Source organism: Grampus griseus, assembly GCF_964374135.1.
Source record: "Grampus griseus genome assembly, chromosome: 6".
Classification (NCBI taxonomy): domain Eukaryota; kingdom Metazoa; phylum Chordata; class Mammalia; order Artiodactyla; family Delphinidae; genus Grampus; species Grampus griseus.
In genome coordinates this window covers 79,214,775-79,231,532 of record NC_139000.1, presented here as the reverse complement: position 1 = coordinate 79,231,532, position 16,758 = coordinate 79,214,775, and the positions used below count along the sequence as shown (strand labels likewise).

At 41.1% G+C, this 16,758-nt stretch overlaps 1 protein-coding gene across 3 annotated transcripts; it reads left to right on the top strand.

Moving 5' to 3' along the window:
- Positions 1–431: 431 nt before the first annotated feature.
- TOPORS (TOP1 binding arginine/serine rich protein, E3 ubiquitin ligase) lies at positions 432–11,098 on the top strand. 3 transcript variants are annotated; one of them, XM_082656451.1, is made up of 3 exons: positions 432–449; positions 1,936–2,130; positions 7,339–11,098. In XM_082656451.1, the coding sequence occupies exons 1-3, from the start codon at positions 447–449 to the stop codon at positions 10,273–10,275; spliced, it is 3,135 nt and encodes a 1,044-aa protein (XP_082512577.1). In that variant the 5' UTR covers positions 432–446; the 3' UTR covers positions 10,276–11,098. The 3 variants fall into 3 exon arrangements, with proteins under 3 accessions (XP_082512577.1, XP_082512575.1, XP_082512576.1); XM_082656449.1 differs by lacking the exon at positions 432–449 and adding an exon at positions 659–672; XM_082656450.1 differs by lacking the exon at positions 432–449 and adding an exon at positions 891–897.
- Positions 11,099–16,758: the final 5,660 nt, after the last annotated feature.

The window sequence follows — 16,758 nt, the reverse complement described above, 5'->3', positions numbered from 1 at the left end:
TTTTGGGTATTTCTTCCTTAGCTGTCGTCGTGCAGCTACAGTTGATGCATAGATGACGTATCCCCAGGAGAGCAATACGACCGCGAGGAGCAACTAAGAAATGCAAGAGGAGGAGTAAAAGCAAAAACACGTGAGCGGCACTTCCTCCTCCCCCCCATCAAGTTGGTGGGAATTTTAGTGACAAACTCGTATAAATGTGGTTCCGGAAGCGAGTACACCAAGCCGCTCTTACGTAAGAAGCGGAAGAGCGTGTCCTCCCGGAAGAGGCGGAGTCGAGGTGAGGGAGTGAAAGGCTTAATTCAGCAATGGATTTTGGAGTTTCTGGGCGCTGAAAAAATAGCGGGCTTTCGCCCGCGGGCCTCAGGAGTCGACTCCGTGGAGCCCCTCCAGGCCCGGGACCTACCGCTGAATAAATCCGGTCCAGGGTGCGGCGACTCACTGGCTTCATGGTAAGGAGACGGCGGCGGTCCGCGGGCACGGGCGGAAGCCGCAGGCCCTAGAGTAACCTCCGGGGCGGTGGCTGCCGGGCGGTGGCGGCCATCTTTCAGCCGGGCGCGAGTGCCCGCCCACTCGCCTTCCGGTGCGTTTCCCCTCGGCTGGGCCGGCCTCTTCCGCCCGGAGCTGTGGGCGGTGTCACGTGACCCTGGGCCAAGCCCGCCTTTCGGGAAGGAGGTGAGAGAAACGAGAAAGTATGTTGGAAGTGTTTTTTGCCACTTAGAAGGATAGGCTTGACTCGTCGTCAGCCGGTCTTCCTTCAGTTCCAGAGCAGTATTAATACGAGATAAGGTACCGTCGTGTGCATTTAAAAGTTTATTTGGAAAAATCCACGTTTTAAATGCTACGCCGACGTCTCGTGCTCAAAGAATTAATGTTTCCTCCCGGATCTGTTCCCACAATGTAGGTAGTTCGTGTATTCATCTTTGTAAACAAGAATACCACCCGCTTTTATATAACTGACGAATCGTTGTGGGAATCCCTGTTAATTGAGCTTTTCTTCAAGAAACAAGTGTTTGAGAACGCAATGGCTTGTTGATGTCAGTGATACTCTGAAAAAGAAATAACGTGGCATGAATTACTCGGCAGAATGTAGCTGCCAATCAACAAGTATTGAACGTTTGTATGCTTAGGACGGTAGCACGATCAAATATTAAACCGAAGGACAGAGTTTGGCACGCGGAGCCAAGTTCAGCCCTGGAATATTCGGGATACTCACGTTTGAGGCGAAGAATGGGGCAGAGGGCCGCTTTAAGCACCAGACGTTATGTCTCTGTAATCTCAGCTGTCGCCTAAACAGAGTTTTAATGCAGATTTCGGAGAGTGGGGAAGGGTAAAAACGTTATCTGTTTTGGGAAGATTTCAAGGCCCTACTCTCTTAGGTTGAATCCCTGTTTATCCCTGTACTGGAGTTGATCTGTCTCTGAAAACTGTAGGCCTCTGATTTGGGTATTCCATTCGAATCCCGGTGTTGTTTCCTAACTCTGCAGCCGGAGGTAGTCCCTTAACCTCCGGGTAACTCAGTTCCTTTATCTATACACCAGATACAGCTTTAGAAACTTCTCACAGAGTTTGGTGAGGTTTAAATGAGACCAAGCTAGTTATCGTGTCTTCCGGGTAAATTAGAAGCGAACTTTAAACTAGTGCCCCTGTAATCCCCAGAGATTAGTAGCAACCAGAGTGACGGTAAAATAGCGATTTCTGCCTCGGTGGGTCAGGCCTCTCTCATTCCAGGAGCGGAGGGGGTTGGGGGAAGGGCCGGGCTCGGGCCGAGCGCGCTAAGCCCCGCCTTCGGTGCCGGCGTCCTCTACCGCGCATGCGTTACGCAGGCGGGTGCTGTGTTTTGACTTGCTGGGGGTCGCGGAGTGGGTTTCGCTTTCTGCCACCGCTTTCTGCCACCACCCCCAAGCAACCATTGGTGATGAGCTCTTTACGTCGCAGGGGTCGCAGCAGCCGCCGGGGTCTCCGCTCTCTCGCGAGGAGGGTGAAGCGCCCCTGCCTACTCCCGCTCCTGAGGGCCGGCGGAGAAGTCGCCGGGTTCGCCTTCGCGGGTCTTGCCGTCACCGACCCAGCTTTCTGGGCCGTCGGGAGCTTGCCACGAGCTCCCCAGCCGGGCCTGCGCCGGTATCCTCCGAGGTGAGTGAGATCGGGAACAATGGGGCGCCGGGGTCGGAAGGGCTGGGCGATCTGGAGCTCCCGCCTGCAGCTAGGCCCAGGGTCGAGGGAGCTGCGGTCCGGGCCTGAGGCGCAGTGGCTGCCCGGCAGGCCGGCGTCCCGGCGGCTCCCAACGCGCACCTGTGGATCCGTGCCGGTGGGCGGGGGAAGGCTGCTTTCGGAGAAGCACTCCCGAGGGCGCCAGCCCAGCCGTGTACTGGAAGGAGATTGGTCTCCGGGGGAAAAAGCCGACACAAAACACAAAACGTTAGAGTCTGAGTCGTGGCATCGCCGCTGTCAGAGATGTGACCTTGGGCGGGCCCCTAACCTCTCTGAGTATGTCTGTAAAACGGGAGTAACGGTATTTTAGTTCGTTGCGATAATGTAAGGTACGCGGTTCTTATCTTAGATCCTGGCAGGTGGCAGTTCTCAACCAAAGGAAATGACTGTCGCCGTGACTGTTAGAGTTTGTGCACTGTTTACACCGCGTGAGCCTGTGACTTCTTCATCCATCAAGTCAGCGCCGCTTTCCTCACGGGCTGCTGATTGGTAGACTGGAAGGGGGCAGTACTGAGATGAGGCAAATAGTGATTTGAGAGGAAAAGTGAATAGAATTTTTGGTAGGTAATTTTAAAGATTGTTTAAGATAAATTCAGAAAGAGTTACCGAAGATTTAAGTTAGTAGCGGTGAGGGTTGGGCTTTTTAGCTTGTTTTTAGTCAATGACTTTGAAAGCTACAGAGTCAGCCAAAGCAGTCATGCTTATCTGGAATGAGTGGCTTTAGAGGGGAATGGTTCCCAAGCAATTCTTTTTATTGCTGAAACTGGAATTAAAATCGTAGGGTCTGGTCAGTATTTAAGTTTTCTAGGGTCTGGTTAGTAGATACTATAACTTCTGTTTGATTTCTTGGAATTGGTGATTAGATTGCAGTTCAGAGACATACATGATTTCTTTAAGGTCACAAAAGATTAGGCCCAAATTGTTTTTAATATTTGGTATATTTCTAGTTCATCCACTTGTGAACCCTTTTTAGCCACTTTGCTTGGATATATTAAGTACAATATTGATATTAATATGAAAATTATTTAGTTGTTATAGACTGTCATCTTTCTGGGCATTTTATAATCAGTTATGGATGATGGAAATGATCAAAATTAACTTTATTTTCACATAACATAGGAAAACAATATTAAGTTCTTACAGCCCACCAAGCACTTTGCTACGGGTTTATGTGGAATATATCCCTTCACACAGGCACCTTTTCAGGTGGGTACTGTTACTCAGCCTGTTTTAGAATTGAGAAAATGTAAGATTTTGTGAAATAAAATAACTTCCTCAAGATCACGCCATTAGTAAGTGGTTTTGATTCTCAGCCCTGGCTCTACATTAGAATTAACATCACTCCGTCAGTGTAATCAGCCAGTGATTAAATTGTATATACAGTGATAATTTAAGGAATGCCGTAGAAGATGACTTTTATAGGAAGTCTGGTGTTATTAAATATTTAATTCTGCAGAGCATTCCTACTTTGTATCCCTGTGCAGTTTTTTAAATGTCCGGTTTGTGGTCTAATTTAGATTCTAGCCTCCCGACTCTTTATCACCCTCCACCTGTCCACCCCGACCCCCATCCCTTTTCCCTAGATATGTATGCTCGTTGATTATCTGAAATTTCCCCCAACATGTGATATGGAGGGTTCTTATCCCTGTTAAAGCCAACACATTTGAAGATTTGGGGAAGGGAAGGTTTTGCTTAATTTATTCTAAAGATGGTAAACTTTATTTAGAATTTGGGAGGCAGTTAAGGAAAGGGGTTCAGAAGAACTGATTAACTTATCCCCTATGGGGAAATTAATTTGAAGTCCTAATTCCTAGAGTGCTGGGATAGAGAAACTTTTTTTTTTTTTATTGCGGTACGCGGGCCTCTCACTGTTGTGGCCTCTCCCGTTGCGGAGCACAGGCTCCGGACGCGCAGGCTCAGCAGCCATGGCTCACGGGCCTAGCCGCTCCACGGCATGTGGGATCTTCCCGGACCGGGGCACGAACCCGTGCCCCCTGCATCGGCAGGCGGACTCTCAACCACTGCGCCACCAGGGAAGCCCGGGATAGAGAAACTTTTACCACAGACTTCTTCTAGAACCTGAAGCACTAAATCTATCATCAGGTCCACCTTTACTACCTGACCCGGAACTCTCCCGCAGACCTCAAATCTTAAATCTGTCTGCTAGCCATCCCTGTTCTATGCCTTAATTTGTATTTTTGAAACAGTTTTGTTGAGATATAATTTATATTTCATCCATAAAGTTCACTTCTTTAAAATATAAAATACAGTGGTGTTTAGTGTATTTATGGAGTATATTTGTGCAACTCTAACTGAACATTTTCATCATCCTAGAAAGAAACCTCATACCCCTGCCCCCTGCAACCACCATTCTGCTTTCTATCCATTTGCCTATTCTGTAAATTTCCTATAAAATAGCATACAACATGTGATCTTTTGTGATTGATATTTTTTCATTTAGCATAATGAAAAAACTCATCCATGTTGTAGCATGTGTCAGTACTTTATTCCTTTTTATTGTCAAATATTCCATTGTATGGAGATTCCATATTCATCAGTTGATGGGTATTTGGGTTATTTCCACTTTTAAGCTCTTAGGACAAATACTGCTATGACTCTTCACTTACAAGTTTTTGTGTGGGCATGTTTTTGTTTCTCTTGCATGGATAGGTGTGGAGTTGCTGGGTCATGTGGTAATTCTACTTCATTTGAATTAGCAAATATTTTAATTTTAGTATTTAGTGATGATTTTGAAAGAGTAAATCCTTTATATGATGATTTATATTCATTGCTATTATTTGGTGTTTCCGATGAATACCATTCTTTGTACCGAAAGATATTCCTGTATAGAAATACAAAACAGGACTAATAATTTGTTCTTTTTTACCTACTATGGATGATGTTACTCATCATTCTTTAGACTGCTGCTGTCAATTTGGTTAACAGACTTATAAAACTAGGGAAGGGAGGACTAAAATTATAATTAGTTGAGATTTTGTTTTATTTGAACTTCAAGTTATTACCAAATAATTTTTTTTAATGAATGCATTCTGGGTTGTAATTTTTATGTGAACTGGAAATGTTTAGTAAACACTAAAATCTTGTATTCCAAAGAAACAAATTAAGATAAAATGTATTAACTTGAATTTCACCAGTCTTTTTTAAATTCTAGTTATCCCTTTTTTATATAGAAGAGCAAACTAAAGTCCAGAGTTAATGTGGATTTCTCCAGTTGATGGAGTTAGTTTTAGGTGAAACCTGGTCTTCAATCCAGATCTGATAATCTCTCCAGTGCCCTGTTCACTCTTCACTCCTTCCCCTAATGCACATGCACAGTCTCTTATCCTAATGGTTTTTATTATAAAGATTTTTTTTCTCCTGAGTAGGAGAATTTAAAAATATTAGAAGTAGGGGGAAATGCTGAGAAATTTATGTAATATTAAGGTTCCAGACTTTAAATATATTAGCAAAAATGCAATTAGTATTAATATATTTATAATTCTCTTCTATTTAAGAACAAAGGTAATTTTTCATTTCCACTCTAGAAACAGAGGACTGGAAGTATTTGGAACCCCCTGAAGAAACTTGTTCAGCGTTAATTGGTTTCCTATTAAGTTATAGCTCTGAGAAAGCTAAGATGCCCTAGATGAGCAAGTTTAATTTGAAGTCTATGGTGAAGTACTTACATTTTACAATAATATTGATAGGTTTTTATCGCGGGCTTTATTTGTTTTTGTTAGACCTAGGTATGGCCAGTGAGTTTCTTGCTTAGAAAATTGCAATTCTATTATTTGACTAGATAGCAGTTGACTCATGATGGGACTTTCTGTGATGGTGGAGAAAGATCAGTAATAGGCCCAGGAAAACATAAAGGAAGAAACTAATATATAACATCTATAAAATGATTAGTATAGAAAGCATCTAAAGAGAGATTTCTAAGATAACAAGGCCAAAATGTAATGCAACTAGATTTCAGCTCTGGAAAATTCATTTTGTAAGTTATGGGTCTATATAAACTGACAAATTTAAAGCAAACAGAACTAATCTTTAAGATTCTAGTGATCCTTGTGAGAAAAGGTAAGGAAGGAGGCTGAAAACGTGATTTCAAGGTACTTAGTGACTGACTGGATTAAAAGGCAAAGAAAAGCTTCTTAGGGATGCTGAAAGGAGTCCGTGATGAACTGAATATAATAGTGTAGTAAGAATAGTGTAGTATATCAGTAGTGTAGTAATAATAACAGCAACTAACATTTACTCAGCAGTTGCTATAAGCCAGGCACTGCCCATGAGTGCTTTTATATTTTGTTATTTCATTTAATCGTCACTAACAGATCCTTTTTTCTGTGTGAAAGAATCTTCCACTAAAAACCACAGAATTGGTTCAAATAGGTGAACTTTCTGGTATGCAAATTTTCTCCCTAAAGCTATCTTTAAAGATACATGTATAATACTACAAACAAAACAATTGAGTAGTCCGTAGTGTTTGGGGCATATGTATGCAAGATATAAAACCATGTGTAGAAATAACTCCAACTGAGAATTATGATATTTTTGGTTTTTGTTTTCTAGAGAAGGATGGCAGGGGCGGCGGGGAAGCACATAAACGGACATTTAAAAAAATCTGGAAAAACCATGAGAAAATGTTAGCTGCTAACTCTGAGTGGAGGATACATGGGTACTTGCTATATTTTCTTTTGTACTTTTTTGTATATATCAAATTATTTTTTAAAAAAGAATAATAGGATATTATATAATATTTGAGAGCTTACTGTGGACCAGGCACTTTTTCTAAGGGCTTTTTTTTTTTTTTTTAAACGTCTTCACAAATCTTGTGAGGCAGGTTCAAGTATCAGTGAGCTACAGATGAAATTGAAGCATAAGGACGGTAACTAGTAACTAATCCATAGTCACACTGGTAATGTGGCAGCAGGATTCAAACCCAGGAAATCTGACTTTAGAGCTTGTGCTTTAAGTACTGTATTACTATGCTACACTGCCCTTTTATGTTACAAGGACAATAAACTACTTAACTATTTTTACCAAAGTATGTTTCACAGTCATTTGCATTTTTTTCAGATTTAGTCATTTCTTTTTTACCAGGTTACTGATGTATTTTTTTCCCTTTTACAGATAATGGCATCAGCCGCTAAGGAATTTAAAATGGACAACTTTTCACCTAAAGCTGGCACTAGCAAATTGCAACAGACAGTACCAGCTGATGCATCTCCTGATTCTAAGTGTCCTATATGCTTGGATAGATTTGATAATGTGTCTTACTTAGATCGCTGTTTACATAAGTTCTGTTTTCGCTGTGTACAGGAGTGGTCAAAAAACAAAGCTGAATGTCCACTATGTAAACAGCCCTTTGATTCTATCTTCCATTCTGTGAGGGCAGAAGACGACTTCAAGGAGTATGTCCTAAGGCCTTCATACAATGGTTCTTTTGCTACCCCTGATGTTCGACGATTCCGCTATCGTACAACTATGACAAGGGAACGAAGTGCTTCTATTTATTCACCTAATAGTACCATGAATAGAAGAACAACAACTCCACCAGATAGTGGAGTAATATTTGAAGGGTTAGGCATTTCAGCAAGACCTAGAGATGGTGAAATTCCTCCATTTATGAGACAGATTGCAATACGGAGGCCAGCTACTGCAGATGAAAGATCTTTGCGGAAAATTCAAGAACAGGATATTATTAATTTTAGGCGAACTCTCTATCGTGCTGGTGCTCGAGTTAGAAATATTGAAGATGGTGGCCGCTATAGGGATATTTCAGCTGAATTTTTCCGTAGAAATCCGGCTTGCCTTCACAGATTAGTCCCCTGGTTAAAACGTGAACTCACAGTTCTGTTTGGAGCTCATGGATCATTAGTGAATATTGTCCAGCATATCATCATGAGTAATGTTACTCGCTATGACTTGGAGAGTCAGGCATTTGTGTCTGATTTAAGGCCATTTTTACTTAATCGGACTGAGCATTTTATACACGAATTTATCAGTTTTGCCCGATCTCCATTTAACATGGCAGCCTTTGACCAGCATGCAAATTATGATTGTCCTGCTCCTTCATATGAAGAAGGTAGCCATTCTGATTCTTCGGTCATAACAATATCTCCCGATGAAGCAGAGACCCAAGAGCTGGACGTTAATGTAGCTACTGTTAGTCAGGCACCATGGGATGATGAAACTCCAGGGCCATCTTATTCAAGCTCAGAGCAGGTACATGCTGCCATGTCTTCCCTTTTAAATACTTCCGACAGTTCAGATGAAGAACTTGTAACAGGAAGAGCCACATCTCAGATGCAAGCAGTACAAACCAATGATGACATAAATAATGACAGTGATTCTTCTTCAGATAATTGTGTCATTGTTGGGTTTGTTAAACCACTAGCTGAGAGGACCCCAGAACTTGTTGAACTGTCCTCTGATTCTGAGGAGTTAGGTTCCTACGAGAAAATGGAGACCGTGAAGGCGCAAGAACAAGAGCAGTCTTACAGTTCTGGTGATAGTGATGTTAGTAGATGTTCATCTCCACACTCTCTCCTTGGAAAGGATGAACAAATAAATAAAGGTCATTGTGATTCTGGTACAAGAATCAAATCAAAGAAGGAAGAGAAACAGTCTGTATCATTGTCCTCTCCCAGAGACCTGAGCTCATCCATCAGAGGAGACAGAGTATATTCCCCATATACCCGCAGACACAGAAGGAGGGGAAGATCCAGAAGTTCAGATTCATGTTCCCAGAGTAGGAGTGGGCATGATCAGAAGAATCATAGGAAGCATCATGGGAAGAAAAGAATGAAAAGCAGACGATCCAGAAGCAGGGAGAGTAGCAGACCCAGAGGTAGAAGAGACAAAAAGAGATCAAGAACTAGAGATAGCAGTTGGTCAAGAAGAAGCCAAACTCTATCTCTAAGTAGTGAAAGCACAAGCAGATCAAGATCTCGTAGCAGTGATCGTGGTAAAAGAAGGTCACGGAGCAGAAATCGAGATCGTTACTATTTAAGAAATAATTATGGAAGCAGATACAAGTGGGAGTATACTTACTATAGTAGAAACAAGGACAGGGATGGCTATGAATCATCTTACAGGAGGAGGACTCTGTCCAGAGCTCATTATTCCAGACAATCTTCAAGTCCAGAATTTAGAATTCAGTCTTTTTCTGAAAGAACAAATGCTAGGAAAAAAAATAACCACAGTGAAAGGAAATATTACTACTATGAAAGGCATAGATCAAGGAGCCTATCTAGTACTAGATCAAAGACTGCGTCTACAGGGCCTGACCGGGTGAGAAATGAAAAGCCTGGTGGGAAACGAAAATACAAAACACGGCATTTGGAGGGTTCTAACGATGTGGCTCAACCATCTCGGGAATTTGCTTCTAAAGTAAAGGAAGGTCATTACTCAAAATCTTCATCAAAATTGGATGGAAGCTACAAAAATGAGAGTGACAGCTTTTCAGATAGCCGATCATCAGACAGAGAGACAAAGCACAAGAGAAGAAAAAGGACCCGGAGCCTAAGTGTAGAGATAGTTTATGAAGGGAAAGCTACCGATACAACTAGACACCATAAAAAGAAAAAGAAAAAACATAAGAGGAAGCATAAAAAACACCATGGTGATAATGCTTCACGTTCCCCAGTTGTGATTACCATTGACAGTGACAGTGATAAGGATTCTGAAGTAAAGGAGGATACAGAATGTGACCTTAGTGGTCCTCAAGACCCTCTACAAAACGAATTTTTGGTTCCTTCCTTGGGACCATTTGAAACTAAAGATGTAGTTACAATAGAAGATGAATTTGGTGTCCTGGGCAAGGAGTGTGACATTACCACACTTAATAACAACTTGAATAATGCCAACAAAACTGTAGATAATATTTCACCCCAGGCAGCTTCAATTGAACAGACTCTTGATGTAAGAGAAGAGAGCACCTTTGCCTCTGATTTGGAGAGCCAGCCCAGTAATGTCTCTTATCAAACTGAGTCATCAAGGCGATTGCCATCTCCACGGATATCATTAATGTCAGTGTCTCTTGGTAGAGACCATGATATGTCTTAAAACTGCCAAAGCGTCTCATTGAGAATTCTAGTGGTATAAAAAGGAAAAAAAAAAAAGAACAATGTCATCTACTGCAGTCTGTTTAAAGGTGACACTTGGTGAAAAAACTCTTTTCCCCCTTAAAAATATTTTGTGTAGGGCTTCCCTGGTGGCACAGTGGTTGAGAGTTCGCCTGCCGATGCAGGGGACATGGGTTCGTGTCCTGGTCTGGGAAGATCCCACATGCCGCGGAGTGGCTGGGCCTGTGAGCCATGGCCGCTGAGCCTGCGCGTCCGGAGCCTGTGCTCTGCAACGGGAGAGGCCATAACAGTGAGAGGCCCACGTACCGCAAAAAAAAAAAAAAAAAAATTTTGTGATTTTTTTTTGTGTGTGTGTGTGTTAAAAATTTGTAAAAATCATTATTTGTTCAAAAAATATGTATGTCCCACCCTCAGAGATATGCACTTTTAAGTGAAGAAAATGATATTGCTAGCAGTTTATTTAAAACTTGGGATCCTTTTTAAATAAAAAATATAAATTTTAGAAGTTATTTCATAAAGCCATATGGTATTGACATATTTTTAAAGTAGTCAATGAGTATTTTTGAATTTTTTTTTGAGAGTTATTCTGGAAATGTGTTATAAGCTAGGAGAATCCCTTTGGACAGTCTTTATTTTTCTTCTTAAAAATTTGTATGATTCAAACCATTTCTTCAGGTTAAATTGAGGAATTTTATCTGCACAGTTTATCTTGACATCTGCCAAAAGAAAACTTTAAATATTTCCTTTATATACTTGTTTATCTGGACTGCCAGTAAAGCAAATGTGTATTCAACAAAAGAAAAAATAAAACAGTAACACTTTAAAACAATCCAAAAATTTTCCTTTGCAGTATTGATTGTTTTTTAAATCAAATTATTTTAGTGGAGCTAAACTCTTGTAAATAGTTAAGGATATCCTTGTGTTATAAATACTGAATTTCACAGTTTTAATGTGAACTACATTTAACCTCACAGTTTTAGTGATTATTTTAGTTCTTTAATCTGATTATGAAGAGTATCTTAATTTGCTGTCTTCAGCAAAATGCGGTTATGTAGTATGTAGCTTGCTAAAAACAAAATATCTCTTGCTTGACTTCTTTTATATTGGTAGTTCTTTTACACAAAGTGGCTGTGTTTGTTTATGTTTTCTTCTGGTTTAGAGATGATAAAAACTGCTGTACCTCTATAGCCTGATGTAGGATTGCCAGTGAACAGCAGAACTTGGATGAGATCTAAATTTAGTCGTCACTTTGCCTTGCTCCCATGTTCATTCATTGTTCAACAGAAATTGGAATGTCTGCTGTGTGTGGCAGGTTTTTAGGGATTCAGTGACAGAACAAAGCAGGTATGCTCCGTTTCCTCATGGGAGATATATATATATATATATAAACATTACAAACTATAAGCTCTCTGGAGACAAAGTATAATTTCCTGTAAGAGCATACAGTGGGGGCCTAATCTCAGGTGGAAGTAGTGGTTGAACTGAAATCCAGAGAACAAGTAGATATTAACTAGGAGTAGAGTTGTCAGCAAAGGGGATGTGCAGAGATCCAAAGGCAGAAAGGGAGTCTGGCATATTCTAAGGACTAAAAGAAGCAGGCTTAGCTAAAGGACAGAGAGTGAGGGACCAAGCTTTGTAGGCCCCGCTAAGAGTTTGTGTTTATCCTAAGGGCAGTAGGAAACTGGTTTATAAAGTAATGAGAATCTAAAGTTGACACAATTTTAGTAAGCCCAGATGTTGAGACATTGTGGGATGATTATAGCTGATCAAAGAATATACTTTGAAATTATGAAATGACTGTAGTTTTTCTTAAGTATTAAAAATGTAAGAATGCTGTTGTATTCCACATTCTGCTTTTGCATGATATTTTAGTGAATACCCATCTTAATACATGGCACCATCACATCATCCTCTTAGGTGTTCAAGCCAAAAATTTCCAAGTCTTTGATTCTTCGTTCTCCTTCAGCCCTCTCATCCAGTCACTAAATCTTGGTCACTAGATATTTTTCTAATATTTCTAATGTGTCTGTACCATCATCCAGTCTAGGCAGCCGTGATCTCTCACCTGTACTACCATAATGGGTCTGCCTGCATCCACTGTTTACCTCCATCCATTCTTGATGTAGCTTTCAAAAGACCTTTAAAAACATTTTTTCCCCCTTTCATTCTACTTAAAATCCTTCAGTAGCTTCCTATTATTCTTAGGATATTTATTAAAAGGAAACAAAAGTCCAACATAATATGGATTACAGATCTCTGCTTAATTAGACTCTAGTCCATCTTTAGATTTTCTCTCACTTCATTTGTGCTCTGGCCACACTAGCCAGCTTCAGGTCTGTGGAGGTGCTGCTCCCTACTAATTCAGAGCCTTCATGCATAGCATTTTTCTTCTGCTGGGAACTGAATTCTCTGGCTAAACTAGGTTAATGTTAAAGTGTGCCCCTCCACTCCATTATTTCCTCTCAATTACTTCCTCTTAACAACCCTGGACTCCTTTAGGGTATGCATCACAAGTTGCAGTTGATTACTAATGTCTTCTCTCTCACCAGTCTGAAAGTTCTTTGGCAACTGTGTGTGTTCTGCTATATCCCTTCTCTATTTTCTTTCACATAGGATATGCTTAAAGCGCTTATTGGGTGGATGTATAGGTGCTAGAGATTTTTTAAATTGGCTAAGACCTGCTTTCTGCTTTCACAGAGCTATACTTTCTATAAACTTTCAACCTAACTGCATTCGTTTAGCCTATTCATCCAAATTTGTTGTCCATGAGACATTTCATTTTACCTCAGGTTTTCAGTGTTTTTGTGACTTATTTCTGTAAAGGAAATGCAACTAGGCATTTGCACTTGCTCATTCATTGGGCAAGCACTTGCTCAGTCTCATCCTCGGATTCACAACTGGAAAACTTGTTATTATTACTTCCTTGTCTAAATAGTCCAATTTGGCCTTGCCTCTTGGGGGAGGCAACCCAAGGGCTTCCCTAACCCATCTAGTCTGTAGTAACAATAGGTGGTGTGTACAGAGGAGCAGAATTTATGCAAGGTCAGGTGATGTCCTGTACTTACTGGGAATTATTTTTACATCACGGGGAATAATTGCAGTCCCCTCTACCGTAGGCTGTGGACACCTGAGCCAGCTGGTAATGCATCTCTGGACTTGGAAAATTTTTTCAGAAGGTGCTTTGGCGTACTGGAAACCACCAGCACCCCATTGTCCCCACGAATTGGGGCAGGGGATGAGAAATGGAAAGGGGTTCCTCCACACAAACCAGATTTCATCAGGATTCAGAGCATGGATCCATTTCTGTTGTTTGGTTTTTTTTTTAATTTATTCATTTATTTATTTTTGGCCACACTGCGCGTCATGTGGGATCTTAGTTCCCCGACACGGATCAGACCCGGGCCAAGACAGTGGAAGCGTGGAGCCCTAATCATTGGACCACCAGGGAATTCCTGAGCATGGATCCATTTCTAACATTAACCTCATTAGACCTGTGTACTATCGAAATGGTGACATTTTAAATTACTATGATAATGTAGAGACTAGAAATTGTATAGACACGTCTGGTGATTGGTGCTTTTAGGAAAACCCACATGGGCATGTAAATCATAATCATTATGTAACCTACTCTCAAATGGTTCTAGAAGATGCGTATATAGTTGGAGAGGAGTAATGATAAGTTGTGGTACAATTTAAAAATTGGTGAACGAGGGTAAAACATACAGAAATCCTTTGTACTCCTTGTAATTTTCATGTAAGTTTGAAATAGTTTCAAAAGTGCTTCTTTAGGCCTGCAAGGTTGCCTGCATGTGAGAATGTGTCAGTGAGTTATCAGCCTTGTATATCCTGCAAAAGGGAGAAAAAATCACAAAGGCAAACATGTGACTGTTAAAGCCACTTTCTCCGTGAGAAAGAACAGAAGTCACTAGACAATCTACTCTTGATTCCATGCTCAGAAGCAAGCTTGTGAGGGTATAAAACCAAAGAAAGGAGAGTTTGCTTTATTTTTAAAATTTCAGGTGGGAGGGAGAGAAGATTTGGGGGAAGGAGGCCCTAGAATGGGGAGAAGTTGAAAATAAAGGAGAACGGTAAGTGCTGTAGCAAAGGGGATCCAGAAAACGGGTATGTGAATTAATAATGGATATAGAAGCAGAGGCGAGTCTTATTCCAAAGTGGCAGAAGGAAGTAAAAATGCAGAGAGACACTGGTGGGTAGATGATTAAGGTGAGGTAGTTCATTCTCTAAAGCCTCTCTTTTCTCCATGAAGTAGGAAGCAATGCCATCTTCTGAGAAAGATGCATCCCGAGTAGGATTGGGCTTGAGGAGAGGAGTGGAAAAATGTTCCTTGAGGGTCGTGGAGAGAGGCTTAGTTAAGAATTGCTGATGAGTTTTGAGGTCTCACCTGAGATACTGGGATGTTTAAATTTATGGGACCCTGAAATTTGTGATTTTGCCCTGGTAGCATTCAACAATATGGAAATAGAAGCAGAAACTAATGTTGGACATCTAGTATGCATTCAGTATTTCTACAGTGAATGAACAAATGGATGTATGGTTGACGTATCGCTGAATGTAAGTAGTCAAAAAAGGGGCAAGGGAATTGAGGGAGATACTGGTGAGTGTAGTTGAATTGGTGCATTCTGGTGTCTGGGCTGTGTAGGGAAGGAAGTGAAGCTATGAGGTGACCATTATACTTAGAGAACAGTGAGATATCAGGGGATTTATTTTCCAGTGAGGTTCAAGTAGGCATAGTGGGGACAGGAGTAAGAAGACTGAAAAAATATTTTAGAGAGCACCGAATTCTAGCCATGACTGGAAGTAACGAAAACGGGTGGAGGTGAAGGTGATTGGAATTGAGGATAATGATCTATGAGGCAGTCAAGTATTCTCTACTTGGAAGAACACTCTGGATGATGGTGGGAGATACAGGATGGACAAGAAAATGGTAGTTGTGTCACTGGTATTATATCTTGTCCTTTACACTCATGTTCTGCTGCAGCAGCTGACTCATGCACAGAAGAGAACCAAAGCTTGGTAAATGATTAATTCCTCATTTTGAGTTTTCAGTCAATACCTGAATCTCTTAGGTATTGGAAAACAGTAAGTGTTATATGGCCACTTAAAAAAGTCCAGTTGCTTGTTACAATGTCATGGAAATTAGTAAATTATTTCCTACTTTACTTGCAAGGATATTGGGTGGTAAATACCATTGAATCTGTGCATGAGAAAAGCAAGTAAATTCTTTCCTACTTTACTTTGCAAGGATATTGGGGAACGGTAAATACCATTGGATCTGTGCATGAGAAAAGCAAGAGGTAAGGGAAATAGAATTCAACTTAGGCCAAGGCCTGAGTCTAAATTCATCCCAGTAGGAGCCGCAACTGCGATGTTTGCCAGTTAGGTGGTGTGCTTTCTATAGACATGGGGCAAAATTAAAGCATCTAGTATTTGCCTGGTGTAGGCTGGCTTCTGTTTCTCTGAAAGATCATCTGCACTTCATATAGGTGAACAGTTCTCTCCTAGGCAAGAGGCTATCTCTTTGCTTTTCTATCTGTAAAATTCATTTATTCATCAGATGCTGTGTACCTGTGGACCAAGATTATGCTAAATGCTAGGGTTATAAGGATGAATAGGAGGGCACCAACAAGAATTTTAAAGAAGGTGGGGATGGAACAATTAGTCTTGCTCTTAAGAAACAAGTAGAGATAATGTAGAAGGTTTGGAGTGGGGAAAGGCTCAGTAAAAAACTGTTTGAGAAGCCCTTTGCAGTAGTTCAAACCAGAAATCAAAAGGGCCTGTGGAACAGTGAAAATAGGGATCCAGGAGACGCTAGACTGAGTAGATTTCTGGGGTAGATGAGATGAGATTTGGGCACCATTTTGATAAGAATGGGCTGTGAGAGGCACATGGTGACAATATTCAAGGTAGGAAATACAGAAATAGGGACAGTTGGAGGAGGAAAAAGAGTTCAGTTTGAGACTGTTTGAGTTGCCTAGAGCTGTGCTGTCCAGTATAGTAGCCACTGGCCACATGTGGGTATTGACCCCTTGAAATATGGCTAGTGAAACTGAGGAACTTTGGAATTTTATTTACGTTTAGTAGCCACATGAAGCTTGTGGCTACCATATTGGCCAGTACAGGTAGAAAGCATTTCTATCACCTCAGAAAATTCTTTGTACAGCATGGAATAGAGCATACCATGCAGATGAAGATTTCTAGTGGGTAGCTGGAAATAGGAGTGTGCATCTTGGAGAAAAAATTGGGGCTAGAGAGATGATTTAAGAGTCACTGGGAATAGAGTAGTAATGAAGCGGTGGGAATGGATGAGATCTCCCAGAGAGGGGAGGTAGAGCAAGAAGAGAAGCAGACATAGGTGAGAATTCTAGGGAACACAACCTTAAGGAGGCTGATGAAGAGATGCTTTCAAAAGAGACTGAAAGTGTTTCTTCTAGTGCCATGTACT